Below are 19,788 nucleotides of genomic sequence, written 5' to 3' on the forward strand. Positions count from 1 at the left end.
GCCCCCGGTCCAGGGCTTGGATTCTCTGGGACTGAACCCCTGCTCTGACTGGGATAACAGGTTCTGTCTCCTTTCTCCGCCCCCCCCAAATCTCTCCCCAGCTGGAGTGAGCATTCTCCCGCCTGCTGCAGGAGAACCGGGCCCTGCGGGCTGAGCTCGCGCTGTGGCAGTCCCAGGGCTGAGTGGAATGTGACACTCCTGCTACCAGTGATGGGCAACACCGAGGGAGCTCAGCCACACCCCCACCAGCACACCTACGGGGCAGAGGTCAGGGGGACCTTACTTATGGTAACAGGGGGAGGAGGAGGAGATTTGAAGCTTTGGCTCGATTTGAGGGGTGCGGTGAAGGCTTTTGCAGCTGGCTCAATAAGGGAAAAGGTGCTGAGCATCAATGGGGTGCACTGCCTTTGATGTACTGTACTGTACTGTTTTACGTATCAGAAAAAGCAGGCTGGTCAGACAACACTCCCCATAACAGGAACAGCCACTTAGGAGGAACATAGCAAGAGGACTCCGATATGTCGCTACTAATGAGCATCTACTGTAGTAAAATCAATTCATACAATATGCAAACATTTATGTGGATTCATAGAATCATAGAATATCAGGGTTGGAAGGGACCTCAGGAGGTCATCTAGTCCAACCCCCTGCTCAAAGCAGGACCAATTCCCAACTAAATCATCCCAGCCAAGGCTTTGTCAAGCCTGACCTTAAAAACCTCTAAGGAAGGAGATTCCGCCACCTCCCTAGGTAACCCATTCCAGTGCTTCACCACCCTCCTAGTGAAAAAGTTTGTCCTAATATCCAACCTAAACCTCCCCCACTGCAACTTGAGACCATTACTCCTTGTTCTGTCATCTAGTACCACTGAGAACAGTCTAGATCCATCCTCTTTGGAGCCCCCTTTCAGGTAGTTGAAAGCAGCTATCAAATCCCCCCTCATTCTTCTGTTCTGCAGACTAAATAATCTCAGTTCCCTCAGCCTCACCTCATAAGTCATGTGTTCTAGCTCCCTAATCATTTTCGTTGCCCTCCGCTGGACTCTTTCCAATTTTTCCACATCCTTCTTATAGTGTGGGGCCCAAAACTGAACACAGTACTCCAGATGAGACCTCACCAATGTCGAATAGAGGGGAATGATCACGTCCCTCGATCTGCTGGCAATGCCCCTACTTATACAGCCCAAAATGCCGTTAGCCTTCTTGGCAACAAGGGCACACTGTCGACTCATATCCAGTTTCTCGTCCACTGTAACCCCTAGGTCCTTTTCTGCAGAACTGCTGCCTAGCCATTCGGTCCCTAGTCTGTAGCAATGCATGGGATTCTTCCGTCCTAAGTGCAGGACTCTGCACTTTTCCTTGTTGAACCTCATCAGATTTCTTTTGCCCAATCCTCTAATTTGTCTAGGTCCCTCTGTATCCTATCCTTACCCTCCAGCGTATCTACCACTCCTCCCAGTTTAGTGTCATCTGCAAACTTGCTGAGGGTGCAGTCCACGCCATCCTCCAGACCATTAATGAAGATATTGAACAAAACCGGCCCCAGGACTGACCCTTGGGGCACTCTGCTTGATACCAGCTGCCAACTAGACATGGAGCCGTTGATCACTACCCGTTGAGCCCGACGATCTAGCCAGCTTTCTATCCATCTTATAGTCCATTCATCCAGCCCATACTTCTTTAACTTGCCGGCAAGAATACTGTGGGAGACCGTATCAAAAGCTTTGCTAAAGTCAAGGAATAATACATCCACTGCTTTCCCTTCATCCACAGACCCAGTTATCTCATCATAGAAAGCAATTAGGTTAGTCAGGCATGACTTGCCCTTGGTGAATCCATGCTGACTGTTCCTGATCACCTCTCCTCTAAGTGTTTCAGAATTGATTCCTTGAGGACCTGCTTATCAGCTTTATTTATTTTTTATTTATTTTTTATCAACAATATCTAGTAGGAGTACAATGCCTCAGTTCGAAGATACTAAGTAACAAGAGTCTCATGGGATTCTAAAAAGCTGAGGAACTCTGTGTAATTTAAATGAGATAAAGACAGTAACTGTAGTAGAGATGGAAAAAACTGTTTAATCCAACACACTGAAAGGTTAAACATAAAAATAGAGTTTAAGTCACTTTGAAAATATACCTGTCAAGAAAACGTTCAAAGAGCCTCCACTAAGAATGTCATCCAGTCAACATTTAAAGTTCTCCAGGCAGAAATCCCTTTGATGTTAATTAAATAAACAAAAAAAATCTAACAAACAATGAAGTCCATTAAAGTGAGAAACCAAGCAGCATAGCCTAGCACAAGACATACTGCAAGCTCATGTTGAGCAAGTTTTCCAGCATAGTTCTGCCAAAGCACCACTTCTGTCTGAAAATGCAACCAGTCAGAAGTTGGGTAGAAGTTTTGCAGATTCAGTAAAGCTATGAATGAACACATTCCACGTATGTGTCCACCCAAATTTGGAGCAAAGAACTGCCAGGGCAAACCACTTGGACACTTAGTACCCTTCCAAGGTTTACTGTCATTTGGAAGGAGATCAGGCATCTACTCTCAATTTTGGAATTAAATGACCGTGTGTTTTAAATGCTAAAAAATCACTTCTAGAACTAAATTACATTTTCAGATTTAATTCAGTGCCACAAGTTAATTGCAATTCAGCTGTACTTTATTTCTTGTACTTTCACTATCCTTGCCAAAAAAAAAAAAAACACACACCACAAGAAAAACAACCTCACTTAAGAAATTACTAGTTATAACCCTCGCATTTCTCTAACAATCTGAAAATCAAATGTATTTCTCTTCTTACCTCCAGCAGAAAGGGTAATTGTGCTTGAAAGTACTAGTGTGAACCAGTCTACCTTGTTCTTTCAGAGATTTGATGATGTTCTTATCTGCATCCTAAAGAGAAAAAAAGTTTTCTGAACAGAACTTTTAACTATTATAGGGAATATTCATTCAAGGTTGGGTCCTCAATTAAAAAAAAATATATTTTTTTTTAAAATCAGTATTTACATGTTATGATGTGAAACAATGTTATGGTTGCAGAATTTGTATATTTTCAATGATGTGCATCTACTGTGGAGGTGCCATAGCAACTACTCTAATATTCTTAAAAGAGAACATGCTCCCCAAACTGGGATGCATACCTGCAATTCTAACTTCACCTTATTTTTTTGTGTGTACACAATATAACTTTATTTAAAAGTCACAAATATTTATGCATACCCAACACCAGCCAGACACACAAATTCAGTTATGTTTTCAGCTATGCTGTTTTGATACCATAACATTAAGTCTTTCGGCACGTATCTATGCAATTGCTTCAAACCTGATCTTTGAACCTCTTCACTAAATTTGCACTACTTTATAGCGTGAAATGGACGTGGAATGATTCTAAATTTAGATGTGAAGGCCTAGAAACCAATAAAAGACATTTTATCATCTTTTATAATACCTCACCAACTGAATCTTTATTATTAGATTGAACAGTTGTATTTAATTCAGGCCCAAAGTTGGAGCAGTAACTGATATTCAAAGAAAGCCTGCTGGACTAGTTAATTGCTACAAATTATTCCTTTGATTAAAAAAGATGTGCTAGGAAGTTTGATAGAACAGTGCTCCCATGGCGAAAAGACAATTCAATATCATGAAAACATTTTTTAAGAGCATAAAACTCTGGCTTACAGTACCAGTATCCTAAACATGAGATCCTCAATATTTCCTATTATTCTTACTGCCTTATACATATTAGCTGGTAACTGGAAAATATTTGAATTTGTGTGCATCATCCTGTATGTGCATCCTGGGTTTCAGCTTCACAGTTTTCATACCATTTCCCCCCACTTTTTTTTTTTAAACTTGTTTAGCTATCAAAGTTACAAGTGGGAGATCCTTATTAAAAAAAAAAACTAAACAAAAAACTCGATTCTTCCCATGACAGGCATACAGAGTAGGCACTAGAGTACACTCTCCTTTCCTTTTTCTAAGACTTACATCATTGTTAACGTATCAAGTTACTTATTTCCCTATCATTGTAATTAACATTTTGTGAAGTGACAGTACACAAGAAATCCATATTTCTCTGTTGTAGTCCCAACTGGAGAAGGATAACCTTTTTTAATACAAGTCTTTGTAACATGGCTGCCAAAAACATACTGAAGACAAAACCACCTGGGGAAAGAAAAATGAGTTTCTACCACATGTAAATGCTAGATCAAATAAAAAAAAAACTTTACTATTTCCCCAAGTCCACCAACCTTCACATATTGTCCAGCAAAGTCCGTCACTTCTGCTGTGAAGTAGCCTGAAGCATCAACAGGACAAACTGGAACTGAATCTTTCTGAATAATATTAAAATCCATGCAGACTCTGTAGTCATCCTAAAAGAGAAGTACAAAATATGTTATTCCTAAATGTAGCTTTCAATAGTCAAGACTTAGGAAAAGGGATTAAAAACTTAATATAAAGCTACTTCATAATTATACAAAAAACAGTCAAATAATCCCAAAAACACTTTTGAAAGCGTTTTTAAGCAATATACTTCATCCATCAAGATGAAAAGGATGATGTAGGGCACACTTGTTCCCTATCACTTAGGGTTGTGCCAGTTTCCTAGGGAAGGGAACAAATTTGCTCTATTTTGCAGCCTCTGCCCATCATTTCAAAATAAAGGGCTGGGGAAATACATTTCATGCTACTGTATGAATTAAGAGGGTACACTGAAGTTGTGGTATCTCCTTAAAGCACGTGCCTGTAATTCTGTTTCTCAGAAGACATGTCATTTTTAAGAGCTCTCCACTCCTAGGTCCATGCTCTCCACATTTAACTGATATGATTTTCCCCAATGCCTCAGTTCTCAAGCCTTTTAAACCTTTTAATCAATAAAACTAAGCATCAGACACATCAAATACTCTCATGCTTTAAATGTGGGGGAGGAGGGGAAAGAGGGGGACAGGACAGTTAGAGTACTCATCCCAAACAGCAGCCAAACCTGAAACTGTCACACCAAATTAAAAGCGAAGTGTTGCTTTCCTACTGGAGTTGGAAAGTACATTCTTGCCACGAAAGGCACATAAGCACAGAAAAAAAGTTAGCAACTAAAACTCTGACATCACCTTCAGGAGGAAACAGGAAGAAACCAGAGCATCATTTTATTTTCTTGAAAAGCAAGGCCTTTGTACATGCAAAGATCGGAACCGTGCTATAGGTGAGGTCCCCTTTTGACACTTGCAGGCTATTGCATTTTCTCTGACCAAACCAGGCATGGACTTTGGGTTTGAGAAACCACTATTGACAATGTTCGTTAGATATGGTTGCAGCTGAACTGGTGCTGAACACGGTCAGTCCTCCTTTACACTTGCTGCTAAGCCTTCCTCAGATCCAATCTTTGTCAGCAGCAATTCTATTTTGTAGCACAGACAAAGCTCTTGTTATAAAATCATACTACAGAACAGCTTCTATTTGTTTGGCTAGCACAGCTATTATATCCTTGTCCATATTGGTCAAGGAAGTCATGCTACAATCAAGTGTTATGGTACAGGATGAAATAGTGAAGCTCACTCACAGTGAGCACAAAAATCAACTGTTACAAGGACTAAAGCTTTACATATAAAAAACACCCTCAGGTTTCAGCGATCAATTGGCTCTAAAGACACTACTGACTTTCTCCTCCTCAGCCTACTACATGTACAGTATCTATCTGACCTCATCTGTGTGATTTAGCTCATTTGGTTATTAGACCAATTCCTTGGTTAGTCTTCCATCATCCATTATCATTACATGTAGCAGGCAGACTGTGGTGTTAGTGTAAACCAAATGAAAAAAACAAAGCAAGAACTGGAGTTACCCCAATAGGGCTAATATCATGAACTGTAAAAGGCTTTAGAGAAAGAGCCAATGCAGAGCACATCAAAGCCTAGCATACTGACATCTGTCCTATATATGACTATGACCCCTCAGCATTATAGGATCTGGGCCAAGAGGTGGCACTGTGGTATTTGCATCCTCAACGCAGCCCACGAAATATATAATGACCTAATTACTCCAATTTTCAACTGCTGGGTGCCTTGACTCTGAACAACTCAGACTTGAAGCTTTCCAGACTGATCTACCATTTATTTATTGAAAACTTACTTGGGTGAGCATGCCTGAATTCAGGCATAGATATCGGAGTTGCAATGATAGCAAGCTCCATAAGAAAACCAGTAAGGCAGTGATCATGTATGTCCATGACAGATATCTTTATGTCCACACTTGGGACACAGACGTACAGAAAGATTAAAAAAACAAAATGAAACAGAAGTTGGGGGGGGGAAATCTATATGAAAGTAAGTCTCTCCCAACAGTTGTTTCCCTCTTTGAAAAAAATTACAAAGAAAATAACTGGAAAAAAAAGTTATGGAAAACTTAGGACTAAAAGCTAAAATTCAACTAAAATAAAGGTTGTGATGCAACAACCATGATTCTATACCGTCTCAATAATGATTCTATACTATCTCAAGCCCATATCATTCAGTGGCTAGGCATTTAGCAGCATTATAGCATCTGCCATTTGAAGCATGGAATCAGGTATGGGGCTGGTATTAACACTTACGTGATAAACAGCTGGATGGGGGCAAACCCTGGTTATAAGATGCAAAAGATCTGCTATATAGCTAGCAAAAAAAAAAAAAAAAAAAAAAAAAACACAAAAAACACACCTCAAAACCACTGTATGTTACTGTAGATGAACTGTCCAGGATGCTGAATTTTAGTAGCACGTACTTTCAGATAAACAAAGATCAGAAATTTAATGCAAGGTTTATGCAGGCTGGTCTGGTTTTCTGATCTATGTTCTTTTTGAATTGTGTGATATTTAGTTTCATGAGCTGGATAACTGTGAGCTATTTGGGGACATACTAGCTCAAGTTGGGGGAAAGACAGTACCGCAAACTGGTCTTGGATTAAGAAGTGTTCTAGAACTAACTGCATCTTTTTTTTCTCCCTTTAAGTTTTGGTTAAGAATCCTTTTCACAGTAATACATGGAGGATGGATTTCTGAGATCTCATGGTGCAGAACACATCTATTTAATACCAAAGGTTCATACTGAAGCCACATTTTACATCATTATGTATCCTTCCCTCAAGGGACTTCTCTTTATTCAGAGACAGTACACTAGGTAACAGAACAAGCAATGAGTGGTTGTTTAAGATGTTTAAATATTTCATGGAAGGTGTGATTCTCCTCAGTTCCCCCCCACACCCCCACTTTTCTCTCTTTTCCCTCCTTGTTGCTACTTATATACCCCTTCTTCTCCCCCACCCCAACGCCATTCATTTCACTTCCTAATACAAAAAAAAGTAAATGAAGTGATAGAGAGGAAACTGAACTACAAAATGTGCTCAACAGAACTACGGTCACATGGCTTTTTAGGCTGTATCTCTCCTCTCTCCTCTACCGGGTTTTCTCTTTAATTACACTGAAAGCGTTTTCAGGACAAGGATCATGTTTCTCCTATGCATTTGAATAGCACTTAGGTCATTGGAGCCCTGATCCTAACAGCAGCCTTTGGGAGCTAGTGCTTTTTTGAACTAACTGGAAGGGATGAGGTGAGATGCAGAGATGCCAAAGAAGAAAAGGTTTCAACATTCAAATCAAATGTGTTATTTAAATATGTCCTTAAATAATTCCTTCTGAAGACAAAATATCCATTTATTCAGATATCAATTTGCTATATCATTAAGTTGTCTACTCTACAGGCAAGTAACAGAAAATTTGGTCTGTGGAGTTAGAGCCATACAACAACATATGCACTATTTGCTATGCATTAAACTGATAAAATCAAAGTTTTTAAGAGATACTAACAGACTGCTAATTATTTCATAGCAGACAGCTTTTTTTCTCTAAGTTAATTTATATTTTACTGCTTAGTCCTTGTGTACTAACAACTGTAACAGGTTCGGTGAAATTTTCAAACTTCCTTTATCACACTAACACTAACACTCCCTGTGTGGGTTCATCACTTTTCAGTTAACACTTGATCCTGAGTCTGCTTTTATTTGTAGATATGGTGAGGCAATTGTTAAATTAAGGCAATTGTGAACCTTCTGTGCCTCTCTAACCAGTTTATTCTACTTATGTAATTAAAAGTAAAAAGCAGGTTGTTTTCCTGTGTAATATTTGTATAAGAATTTTCATCTTGACAACATGAAATAAAGCATAGGAATATACACATTCTTCAAAAAGGAGACAACTAAATAGGACGTCACTGAGGCCAAAAAAAACAAGATTCAAAAAAGGATTGGACATTTAGATGGATAACAAGAACATCCTGAGTAGCAGTAGTTCATGCCAACATACAATTTGCAAGAGAGCATATATTTAATGCTTCAGGAATTAAACCAATTTCTAACTACCAGAGGTTAGGAAATGTCTCATATCTTCCTTGGATGCATCTGTTGCTTGCCACTGAGACAGGATAGCGGATTAAGCAGACCATGGGTCTGATCTAGTATGGTAATTCCTGGGTTTATAAAGGCCAACTGATTAACTCTTAAGAGAATCTGTCCAACTTTTCTAGTCTTCAATATCTCAAGCAAATTGGGGAAAGGAAAAGGAAATAAAACATCCTTCAAAAAATAAATAAATAAATAAATAAAGACCATTGTGCAAAGAATTATTTTAGCCCAAAGGGACATAGAGAAGTTACAGAAGCATGTTAAGTCATTTTATATGCTCAACACATATAAATTAACAAATGATAAAATCTTGAAAGGCATAGCATGCTGAACAACAGTCCTGATATTTGTCCAATTTATGAATTAGAACAGCTGGTCCCTACTTAGCAGTAGAGTACTCAGTTCTTATTTGTGATGAAGCTGGCATTTCTTGATCTTCAGGGAAGAGAAGGAGCTAGAGCACTCAGATGCTACAGGGATGGACATTTTATGAATAGTAAAGATGACAGTAATGGACATCTAAACTAACTCCCCACTGGTGTGCAAGTAAAGGGCAACTGCATCTACAAAGAGAAGTTTGAGCATTCACCAGAACACAATGTTTTAAAAGCAGCTGATTACCCTTCTTGGCCTGCAGAGAGTCAGCATTGTATATCTGTAAGAGCCCTTGGAGGCCATGGGAACATGCTCCAGACGAAACATATAATAAAAGTTAGTTTTTACTTACAGCACCGAAGTAAGGAGCCTGATGTACAACCCCTGTACCTTCTTCCTCCTTCACATAGTTGTCTGTGACCACAGTAAAAGCACCACTGTTTTTACACTGCAACACACAAAATATTGAAGTATTATATTCTTTTTCAGACATACAGGAAAGTAGCATTTTTCAAAATGATTGGAAAATGTACATTGAACAGGTCAACTGTTAAGTCAAAAAGCTGCAATAGCTAGAACTATATTTTAGTTTGCTTTATACATAGGACATTTTTAACCACTTATCTCAGCTAAAATGCCAAGCCAATCCATTCTTTTTACACAGCACCAAGAGTGTAAGACTAAATCTAAGACTTCTGTTGACAACTTCACAAAGTTGACTAATACATATCCTTGCACTGATGCAATCTCATGCTTGAGACTACAGATTAATAGGATCCTATAACAAGATACATAATAAAAGAAGTTTCCAGCCATTTATAGACCTATATATACACACACATATACATATAATAATTATTTATAAACAAAGCAGCTTCCACATCTCCATTGTTTCTTATTACCATAAAAATAGGGGGGTTGCTACTAATTATTTTAAGTCAACTTACAGGGTGATAAGCACGAAGGAAAGCATGAAGGTAAAAGTTTGGGATGACATTTAACATTAAGTTTTAACTTTAATGGTGGAAGAAAACTGTGAAGGATAACGGAACCAATTATCTGCCATCTGTTCAGCAAGCTGATAATTAAGAGTAATGAGCCATTTTCGTATCCCTCACATAATTTAAAAGTAACTTAAAATGAACTATCCTGGTGACCACAAATGAAGCAATGATTTGTCACAGTACTGTATTAAGTTTTGTCTTGGTCTGGAATACAATAAAAGCTTTGTAATCCGGCATGTTGGGGAAATGGGGGGTGCCAGTAAGTGAAAAATTCCGGTTAAATGAAGAAGGAAGGAGTTTGGGTGCGGGGCTGGGGCATGGGAGGGGGTGTGGGGTCTGGGAGGGGGTTCAGGGCAGGGGGTTGGGGTGTGGGAGGGGTTTTCGGGTGCCAGATCCAGGGGGCGCTCATCTCGGGCAGCTCCCCGCAAGCAGCGTCCTGTCCCTGCTGTTCCTAGGCGGAGACGAGGCTAAGCGTCTCTGCACGCTGCTCCCGCTCCGCGTGCTGGCTCCACAGCTCCCACTGGCCAGAACAGTGGCTAATGGGAGATGCGGGGGCGGCGCCTGCGGGCAGAGGCAGCGTGCAAAGCCACCTAGTCACGCCTCTGCCTAGGAACTGCAGGGAGCCACCCAAGTTGAGCGCCCCCCAGATGCAGCACCCCGAAACCCCTCCCATGCCATAAGAACATAAGAACGGCCGTACCGGGTCAGACCAAAGGTCCATCTAGCCCAGTATCCTGTCTGCCGACAGTGGCCAATGCCAGGTGCCCCAGAGGGAGTGGACCTAACAGGCAATGATCAAGTGATCTCTCTCCTGCCATCCATCTCCATCCTCTGATAAACAGAGGCTACCATTCCTTACCCATCCTGGCTAATAGCCATTAATGGACTTAACCACCATAAATTTATCCAGTTCTCTTTTAAACGCTGTTATAGTCCTAGCCTTCACAACCTCCTCAGGCAAGGAGTTCCACAAGTTGACTGTGCGATGTGTGAAGAAGAACTTCCTTGTATTTGTTTTAAACCTGCTGCCTATTAATTTCATTTGGTGACCCCTACTTCTTGTATTATGGGAATAAGTAAATAACTTTTCCTTATCCACTTTCTCCACATCACTCATGATTTTAATATACCTCTATCATATCCCCCCTAGTCTCCTCTTTTCCAAGCTGAAGAGTCCTAGCCTCTTTAATCTCTCCTCATATGGGATCCGTTCCAAACCCCTAATCATTTTAGTTGTCCTTTTCTGAACCTTTTCTAGTGCCAGTATATCTTTTTTGAGATGAGACCACCACATCTGTACGCAGTATTCGAGATGTGGGCGTACCATCGATTTATATAAGGGTAATAATATATTCTCCGTCTTATTCTCTATCCCCTTTTTAATGATTCCTAACATCCTGTTTGCTTTTTTGACCGCCTCTGCACACTGCGTGGACATCTTCAGAGAACTATCCACGATGACTCCAAGATCTTTTTCCTGACTTCTTGTAGCTAAATTAGCCCCCATCATATTGTATGTATAGTTTGGGTTATTTTTTCCAATGTGCATTACTTTACATTTATCCACATTAAATTTCATTTGCCATTTTGTTGCCCAATCACTTAGTTTTGTGAGATCTTTTTGAAGTTCGTCACAGTCTGCTTTGGTCTCAACTATCTTGAGCAGTTTAGTATCATCTGCAAACTTTGCCACCTCACTGTTTACTCCTTTCTCCAGATCATTTATGAATAAGTTGAATAGGATTGGTCCGAAGACTGACCCTTGGGGAACACCACTAGTTACCCCTCTCCATTCTGAGAATTTACGATTAATTCCTACCCTTTGTTCCCGGTCTTTTAACCAGTTCTCAATCCATGAAAGGACCTTCCCTTTTATCCCATGACAGCTTAATTTACGTAAGAGCCTTTGGTGAGGGACCTTGTCAAAGGCTTTCTGGAAATCTAAGTACACTATGTCCACTGGATCTCCCTTGTCCACATGTTTGTTGACCCCTTCAAAGAACTATAATAGATTAGTAAGACACGATTTCCCTTTACAGAAACCATGTTGACTATTGCTCAACAATTTATGTTTTTCTATGTGTCTGACAATTTTTGCCACAACCCCCTGATCCCTCTCCCACACTCTGACCCCCTTGTGGCTGTTCCTCCGCCTAGGAGCAGCAGGGACATGTTGCTGCTTCCAGGGAGCCACGCGGAGCCAGGTAGGGAGCCTGCCGGCCCTGCAGCAACCGGACTATAAACCAGACTTTCTATGAAGATTAGAAATGCCGGTTTATAGAGCTTTCCGGTTGGTACAGGGCTGGATAACACAGCTTTTACTGTATTGAGATGCAGAGAGGCTACCATACAAACCTTCCAACACGTTAGTGTAGATCCTATCTTTATACCCTGCAGTCTAGTTAATGGCTACAACTGTGATTCCCACCTTCTTCCAAAAATAGGTCTGCTCTCTATTGAGTTGATGAACTCCTTTTACCTCTGCTGACTTCAGGAACTGACTGCATACACCAACTATTCTTTTATGTAAAGTAATTATATATCAGCAGTTCAGTATTTTAACTATTTTTATAATTCAGTCAAGTTCTATCAAAATGTTTATACACCTATTCTATTCTCCATAACTCATTCCCATGATGTGTATTAAACTATGTTCTCAGTACAATAAAATATGTACTCCTGCTTTAAGTGCAGCATAACAAGACATCCATAAAGACTGGAAATGCGAACAGTTACAGGAATATAGGGTCTTAATACTCCAAATGTAAAAGCACAAACAACCTCCAATTTCAATGTCATCATAATTCCACTTCTGAATATGGAATTTATGGTTTTAGAAGGCAGAGAATGAGGATGCTGGCTTCAACTGAACGGAGCTAGGTCATAGATACTGGGGAATACTGACTGTTCAATAAAGAGTCCTCTGAAAACCTAGAGTGATCCCCAGGAGCGGCGCCAGGGTTTTTGCCGCCCTAGGCGGCAGCACTCCTCCTCTGAGCATTCGGCGGCGGGGGTCCTTCTGCTCCGCGTCTTGGGGGCACTTTGGTGGCGGGTCCCGGAGCGAATGAAGGACCCGCCTCCGAATTTCCACCGAAGACCCGGAGCGGAAGGATCCCCTGCCGCCGAATTTCCACCGAGGACGGCAAAATGCCGCCCCCCAAATCCTGCCGCCCTAGGTGACCGCCTAGTGGAAGCGCCGGCCCTGGTCATCCCTACTCTCAACCTTCATCACCACCAGGGTGTGTACTAATATGAAGTATGAGCATAAAGGACATAAGAAAGAAAGGTAAAAACAGAAGCAGCCAACTTTCTGGCAAAGCGACAATGCTCTCTGTTGCAAAGCATGAGATGAGAGTATAGCCATGTTAATGTAATGTGGAACAATGAGTTTGTTTGGGGAAATGGAGGCCGGAGATTTAACTTGCTTGGTATTTTACCTATTTTCCCCTCGACATCTTGACAGTTGGGATTTTATTTTAACATATAGCCAGTATTATCAGTAAATCCAGTCAAAGTATGGGTCTTAAACTAAATGAAAGCAAATTCTAAAAAAAGCACAATATTCGTTTTGTCATCATATCAAGGGGAAATATTGATCAAAAAATGTACAACTATTTAAAATTGCAGTCTCTTGGTTTTAACATTGTCATTTGGTTCTGTCTCTAAACACAAGACTGACTTATCTTACCTTAATAAAATATTCAAATAGTGGTTTATATTTCTTGCCTTTAAGAGTAATGCCAGGAAACCTATGTAGAAAAAGATTTATATGTACACACATTAACACACTGTAAATTGCACTAGTTGTCTTATAAAGACTAAATCTAGAAGTACTATTTTTCTCTTTTTAAATATTTTTCATACTGAAATCTGATATGAGCAAAAGCACTTGTTTTCCAAATAGTTTGCTTCCTACTTCTACCTTTGTTTGTCAACTTTAACACTAAATGAAAGCTGAGATATTTGTTAATGATTTGCCACTAGTATAAATTCATTATCCCCACAATAAAGTACACATTTATAAATTAATGCAGTAGCAAAGCATAAATCAGTAATCCACTTCATAAGAAGTTATGATAGGACCTTCAGGAAATAAAAAATAAACTGGTTATAGTGGCACTCTGTAGTATAAGCAGAGTGTCTTCTGGTATTTACAAGAATGAATAAAACTAAGTAAACATTGGCCCAAAATTACTAACTCCAAGCTAGAGAAATGTAGAAATGTCTAGAACTGTAGAAATGTAGAAAAGTCTAGAACTCCAAGTTGAGAAATGTAGTCTCCTGACAACTCCAGAAGAGGATGAGAACTTAGAGCTCTAAAAAAGGACTGAAACAATTAATGTCCCAAGTTTCAAAGAGATTAGTTCCGAGACAGAAAAAAACAAAATTTTAACATGCTGGAAAACAGCACAGAAAACATGAAGGTGTGAACTATACAGGTGAAGAACAGTAACACAGGGAGGAAAATCTGGGAAACTAAGAAATCTTCCACTATTAAAAAAAAAATCGGTAAATACTAAAGAGCCAATATACGAGAGACAGATGCATAACTTGCTTAAGGTTTTTCTAGGGAACTGCATTCATTCTCAAAAAGATGTTAATGTTATAAAAAATGCAATTATTTTGTAAAAAGGGGTAAAAACTGGTTTTATCTAGGTGCAGGAAGTTTCCAGTTCTTGGAAGATACCCAAGAGTGGATAGGGTATCGCTGCAAAAGGAAAGGTAAGGATGGGCGGGAAGGGGAGGGAGTATAAATGTTTCTGTCATACTGTATGCCTTTTATAAAAATTATGTTTTCTATTGAAGAGTGCTAAAAAAGGTAAATCTCTTTACAGCAGCATTTGAATTATGAGGTTTTATTTGCTATTCTAAACTGTATTGGGATGAATAAAACAAATAAAAAGTCCTTAAAAATGTGTGGTGACACTAGCTTTACAAGCGGAAGAGGTAGACTACCATATGGGAAGGATACTAGGATACTAAAGACAATTTTTTTCCTACTCTGGCTTCCAAAGATATTGTGTTTACAACCTTTTCCTTAGCTACAATAAAACCAGATGCAGATTCTACTCTGACAAAAACTTCCATCCAAGCCTAATTTGCAGCGACAGATCTCAAACCCCTTGACAGGCTGTAGCAGGATGTACATAAAAAGGCACTCATGTGTTAAACCACTCTAAGAAAGCAGTCTTGGATTCTGCAGTTATCTAACTTCTTGCAGCAGTTCATTACTTATTTATAAAAAATGGAAGTTCAAAAGTGTGCAATAATTCATGTACTTGCCTGTCAAGTATCACATATTCACTTTCAGATTTGTACAGTGCTACCAGCCTGGCTTCCATCAAAATATAAATCTTCCCTGTGGCACTATCTAAAAGGGGGGGGGGGAAAACAAAAACAAACAAACAAACCATAAATGAACACTCTACTTTTGCACCATTACAGAAGTTCCCATTTTACATAAGAGCAATAAGACAGCAGGTCTAAAACTACCCAGAATAATTCTGTGCATTGCAAAGAGCTAAAATTTAGAAAACACCCTCTTGACATCAGCATTATCACAAACTCCCCGGATTGCAGAGCTGATGCTTTCAGGACCTGACCCGCTGAATTGACTTTTAGCAGCCTTTGCATTGAAATGCCATGGTTGTCTTAACAGATAGTTTTTCCACTGTTCTTTCTGGCAAGGGAAGGCAACCAGATAGTTTTACCTGGCTGGGCTGCTCCTGAGGGCAAAACACTTAGCTAAACTATAATAAATTAAACAGGAGCTGCAAGAATTAGTGGGTCAATGCTTTACATAACAATCACACACTATCCCATTTTGCTGCATTTCTGAGATTTATTAGAACAACAACATGAAATTACTCTTAGCTCCTTTTTATTGGATTTAAAAAAAATGAAGGTAAATGGGAAGCTTTAGATCAGGGATCTCAAACTCAAATCACCACGAGGGGTACATGAGGACTAGTACATTGGCCCGAGGGCCGCATCACTGAAACCTTTTCATACAACGATAAAAAAGTATAGTCAAAAATGAAAAAAAAAATGAAGAATAATATAGTATGCTATTAAAAGTCAATGTATTAACTTTTTTAAAACTGTAATGCGAAAAGTCAGTGCTAATTTTGACAGTCATTTCATTTTTGGCCACTTAGCTGGCAGCGTTTTGCATCAAGCCAAGCATCAATATTAGGTTTGATATCCTGAGACTAAACCAATCTCAGTGTTGCTTTCAAATGTTCATCAATGAGCCTTGACCTTAACACAGATTTGTTAATCTTCATGGAAGAAAAAAAAAAACACTGTTCATGTTCATATCTATCTATCTACTTCCAAACATTGCCATTACCCTTGCGGAAGCAGAGAATAACATGGGAAATCTTTCTTGTGAAAGAAACCGGTAGAATTCTGGAATTCCAACATCTGTATACTTCTGCTTCAAAATGGTATCACACTGAAGCTCCACTAACTCCATCTGCAACATTGTCAATTTCCACAGCAAATGGTGTGGAAAGAAGTTGAAAATATGGTTCAAGTGCCTTGAAATCTTTAAACCACACATCAAACTGTTTGTGTAAGTTAGAAATGATATCTGCATATTCTTTCAAGGATTTGAGTTCAACTTTTCCTAAGGAATTCAGAGTCGAGAAATGAACCAAATTGCCAGTAGTCAACTGTTTCTCCCACAAAGTAAGCTTGACTTTGAATGACTTAACACTGTCAATATATCTGTGTTATCACCTGTTTTCTACCCTGAAGCTTCAAGTTCAGTGCATTCAGGTGATCAGTTACATCTGTTAGAAAAGCATGGTTGCAGATAAAAGTGGAATCAGCAAACTGTGGCGCCTCCTTGTTTTTCATTTTCATGAAGGAATCAATCTCCTCCCTAAGTGCAAAAAACACTTCAAAACATTTCCATGACTCAGCCATCTAAGGGTATGTCTACACTACGAGAGTAGTTCGATTTTAGTTAAATCGAATATGTGCAATCGATATTAGAAAGTCGAACGTGTGTGTCTACACTAAGGACAGTAATTCGACTTTGTCAGTCCACACTACCAGGGAAAGCGTCGACATTGGAAGCAGTGCACTGTGGGCAGCTATCCCACAGTTCCCGCAGTCCCCGCTGCCCAGTGGAATTCTGGGTCGAGCCCCCAATGGCTTCTGGGTAAAAAATTGTGGCGAGGGTGCTTTTGGGTAACTGTCGTCATCCGTCAGTCACTACCGCCCTGCCTCCCTCCCTGAAAGCGCCGGCGGGAAATCAGTTCGCGCACTTTTTGATCAGTGACAGCGCGGACGCCACAGCACTGCGATCATGGATCCCGCTGCGACCATCGCTGCAGTTGTGGCCGTTCTCAACGCCTCGCACCTTATCATACACCTTTCCCAGAGGCAGATGCAGAGAAATCAGGCGAGGAGGCTACGGCAGCGGAGTGAGGGCCTGAAGTCGGAGAGTAGCACAGAGCTGTCAGAAACCACGACACCCAGCGCCGAGGACATCACGTTTGCAATGGGGCATGTGGATTTTGTTGAACGGCGATTCTGGGCCCGGGAAACAAGCACGGACTGGTGGGACCGCATAGTGCTTCAGGTCTGGGATGAATCCCAGTGGCTGCGAAACTTTCGCATGCGGAAGGGGACTTTCCTGGAACTTTGTGAGTTGCTGTCCCCTGCCCTGAAGCGCAAGGACACCCGCATGCGAGCAGCCCTGACTGTCCAGAAGCGAGTGGCCATAGCCCTCTGGAAGCTTGCAACGCCGGACAGCTACCGGTCAGTCGCGAACCACTTTGGCGTGGGCAAATCTACCGTGGGGGTTGTTGTCATGCAAGTAGCCAAGGCAATCGTCAAGGTACTGCTGTCAAAGGTAGTGACCCTGGGAAACGCGCAGGCCATCATAGATGGCTTCGCTGCGATGGGATTCCCAAACTGCGGTGGGGCTATAGATGGGACTCACATCCCTATCCTGGGACCGGGCCACCAGGCCAGCCAGTACATCAATAGAAAGGGGTACTTTTCAATGGTGCTGCAAGCACTGGTGGACCATCGGGGACGGTTTACAAACATCTACGTCGGATGGCCGGGCAAGGTTCATGACGCTCGCGTGTTCAGGAACTCTGGTCTGTTTAGACGGCTGCAGGAAGGTATTTACTTCCCGGACCACAAGATAACTGTTGGGGATGTGGAGATGCCTACAGTGATCCTCGGGGACCCAGCCTACCCGCTAATGCCCTGGCTCATGAAGCCCTATACTGGCGCCCTGGACACAGAAAAAGAACTGTTCAACTACCGGCTGAGCAAGTGCAGAATGGTAGTGGAGTGTGCTTTTGGCCGTCTCAAGGGGAGATGGAGAAGCTTACTCACTCGCTGTGATCTCAGCGAAACCAATATCCCCATCGTTATTGCAGCTTGCTGTGTGCTCCACAATCTGTGTGAGAGCAAGGGGGAGACCTTTATGGCGGGGTGGGAGGTTGAGGCAAATAGCCTGGCTGCTGATTACGCCCAGCCAGACAGCCGGGCGATTAGAAGAGCCCAGCGGGACGCGCTGTGCATCCGGGAGGCTTTGAAAGCCAGTTTCAAGGCTGAGCAGGGTACCCATTGACTTTTAAGTTTGTGGACACAGAAGCTGAACTTGCCCCCGTTTCTTTACCCAGTTGCCGTCGACTATCCTCTCCAATTACATACCCCCTTCACCCCCTTCCCAAAAAATAAAATCTGTTCTGTTTTGTTCATGGACACCGTTGTCTTTATTACTGTTTTCACGGGAATGTTTTAAACCTGGGACGCAGACTGTGGCGGGGAGCGGGTTTAGGGTTGTGATGCAAATGATGCTTCTAAACTCCAGGAATGACAGGCTCCGCGATGGTGGACTGGTTGTTTCAACGGAGCCTGCCAGCCCTCCTGGCCGGGACTGCGTGTATGTGTCGGCTATGTGACTGTCTTGCAGGGGGAGGAGGGTTACAGATCCCCTGCTGCGCGGCTCTGTGATCCAGGGTAAGGACCGCTGCATAAGATCTGTAACTGCCCTCCCCCGCCACCAAGTCACAGAGCAACACCACCGCCCCCACCACACAGAACATGAAAACCACCTCCCAGACTGACCAGGATAACTAGTCACTGCACTGTATATGTGCCCTGCTGCTGCACCTGCCCCCTGCTAAAGGTGACTGTCCTGTCCAATGACCAAGGCCCTTCCCCCCCCTCCAGACAGACTCCCCTCCAAAAGAAGAGGATGGAAACAGAAATGAACAGAAACGTATTCTTTATTAACAACCGCACATGGAACGGGGGGGTGAAACTTGGACGGGGTCTTGTGTGAGGCGGGTAGGAAAGGACTTTTCAAATTTTGGGGAATGAGAGCCTTCTAGTGGTAGAGCAGTCCGCAGGGGTGGAGTGAAATTTTTCCCGGCCCCTTCCACCCCTCCGTGTTTGGACTTTGGGTGAGGGGGGTATGGGACTTGGTGGCGGGGCAGGGCAGTTACAGAGAGACTGCAGCGGGGCTCTCTCCTCCTGCCTCCGGTCCTGCAGAACATCCACAAGGCGGCGGAGCGTGTCCGTTTGCTCCCTCATTAGTCCAAGCAGCGTTTGAGTAGCCTGCCTGTCCTCCTGTCGCCACCTCTCCTCCCGTTCAATGTTTGCCCGGTGCATTTGGGACAAGTTCTCCCTCCACTGTGTCTGCTGGGCTGCCTGTGCTCGGGAGCATTCCATTAGTTCAGCAAACATGTCTTCCCGTGTCCTCTTCTTCCTCCTCCTAATGTGCGCTAGCCTCTGGGCAGATGTGGCTGTGGGAATTGGAAAAAGGGAGTGAATTCCTGAGACAGAGCAATGTATCTGTGAACAGAGAACATAGTCTTTCTCTGTGAACAAGACCATGCAGAGCACCTATCACACGCGCACTGAGGACAAGGTCGAATTTTCGGCCCTCGCCTACAGTGCCTGCGGTCTTGCTGTGGCGAGCTGAGGAGCAGGGCAGG

General features: G+C 41.9%; 1 protein-coding gene across 1 annotated transcript in view; it reads right to left on the bottom strand.

Moving 5' to 3' along the window:
• Positions 1–19,788, bottom strand: part of IARS (isoleucyl-tRNA synthetase) — a 220,978-nt gene that overhangs the window by 152,165 nt on the left and 49,025 nt on the right. Inside the window, exons 9-13 of the mRNA XM_024195652.2 lie at positions 15,098–15,185; positions 13,503–13,563; positions 9,163–9,258; positions 4,256–4,378; positions 2,806–2,897 (exon numbers count right to left, since the gene is read on the bottom strand). Of these exons, the coding sequence (XP_024051420.1) occupies positions 2,806–2,897; positions 4,256–4,378; positions 9,163–9,258; positions 13,503–13,563; positions 15,098–15,185 (460 nt within the window). The remainder of the gene's footprint in view (positions 1–2,805; positions 2,898–4,255; positions 4,379–9,162; positions 9,259–13,502; positions 13,564–15,097; positions 15,186–19,788) is intronic.

Source organism: Terrapene carolina, unplaced genomic scaffold, assembly GCF_002925995.2.
Source record: "Terrapene carolina triunguis isolate 2854851 unplaced genomic scaffold, T_m_triunguis-2.0 Scaffold232, whole genome shotgun sequence".
In the NCBI taxonomy this organism is placed as follows: Eukaryota; Metazoa; Chordata; order Testudines; family Emydidae; genus Terrapene; species Terrapene triunguis.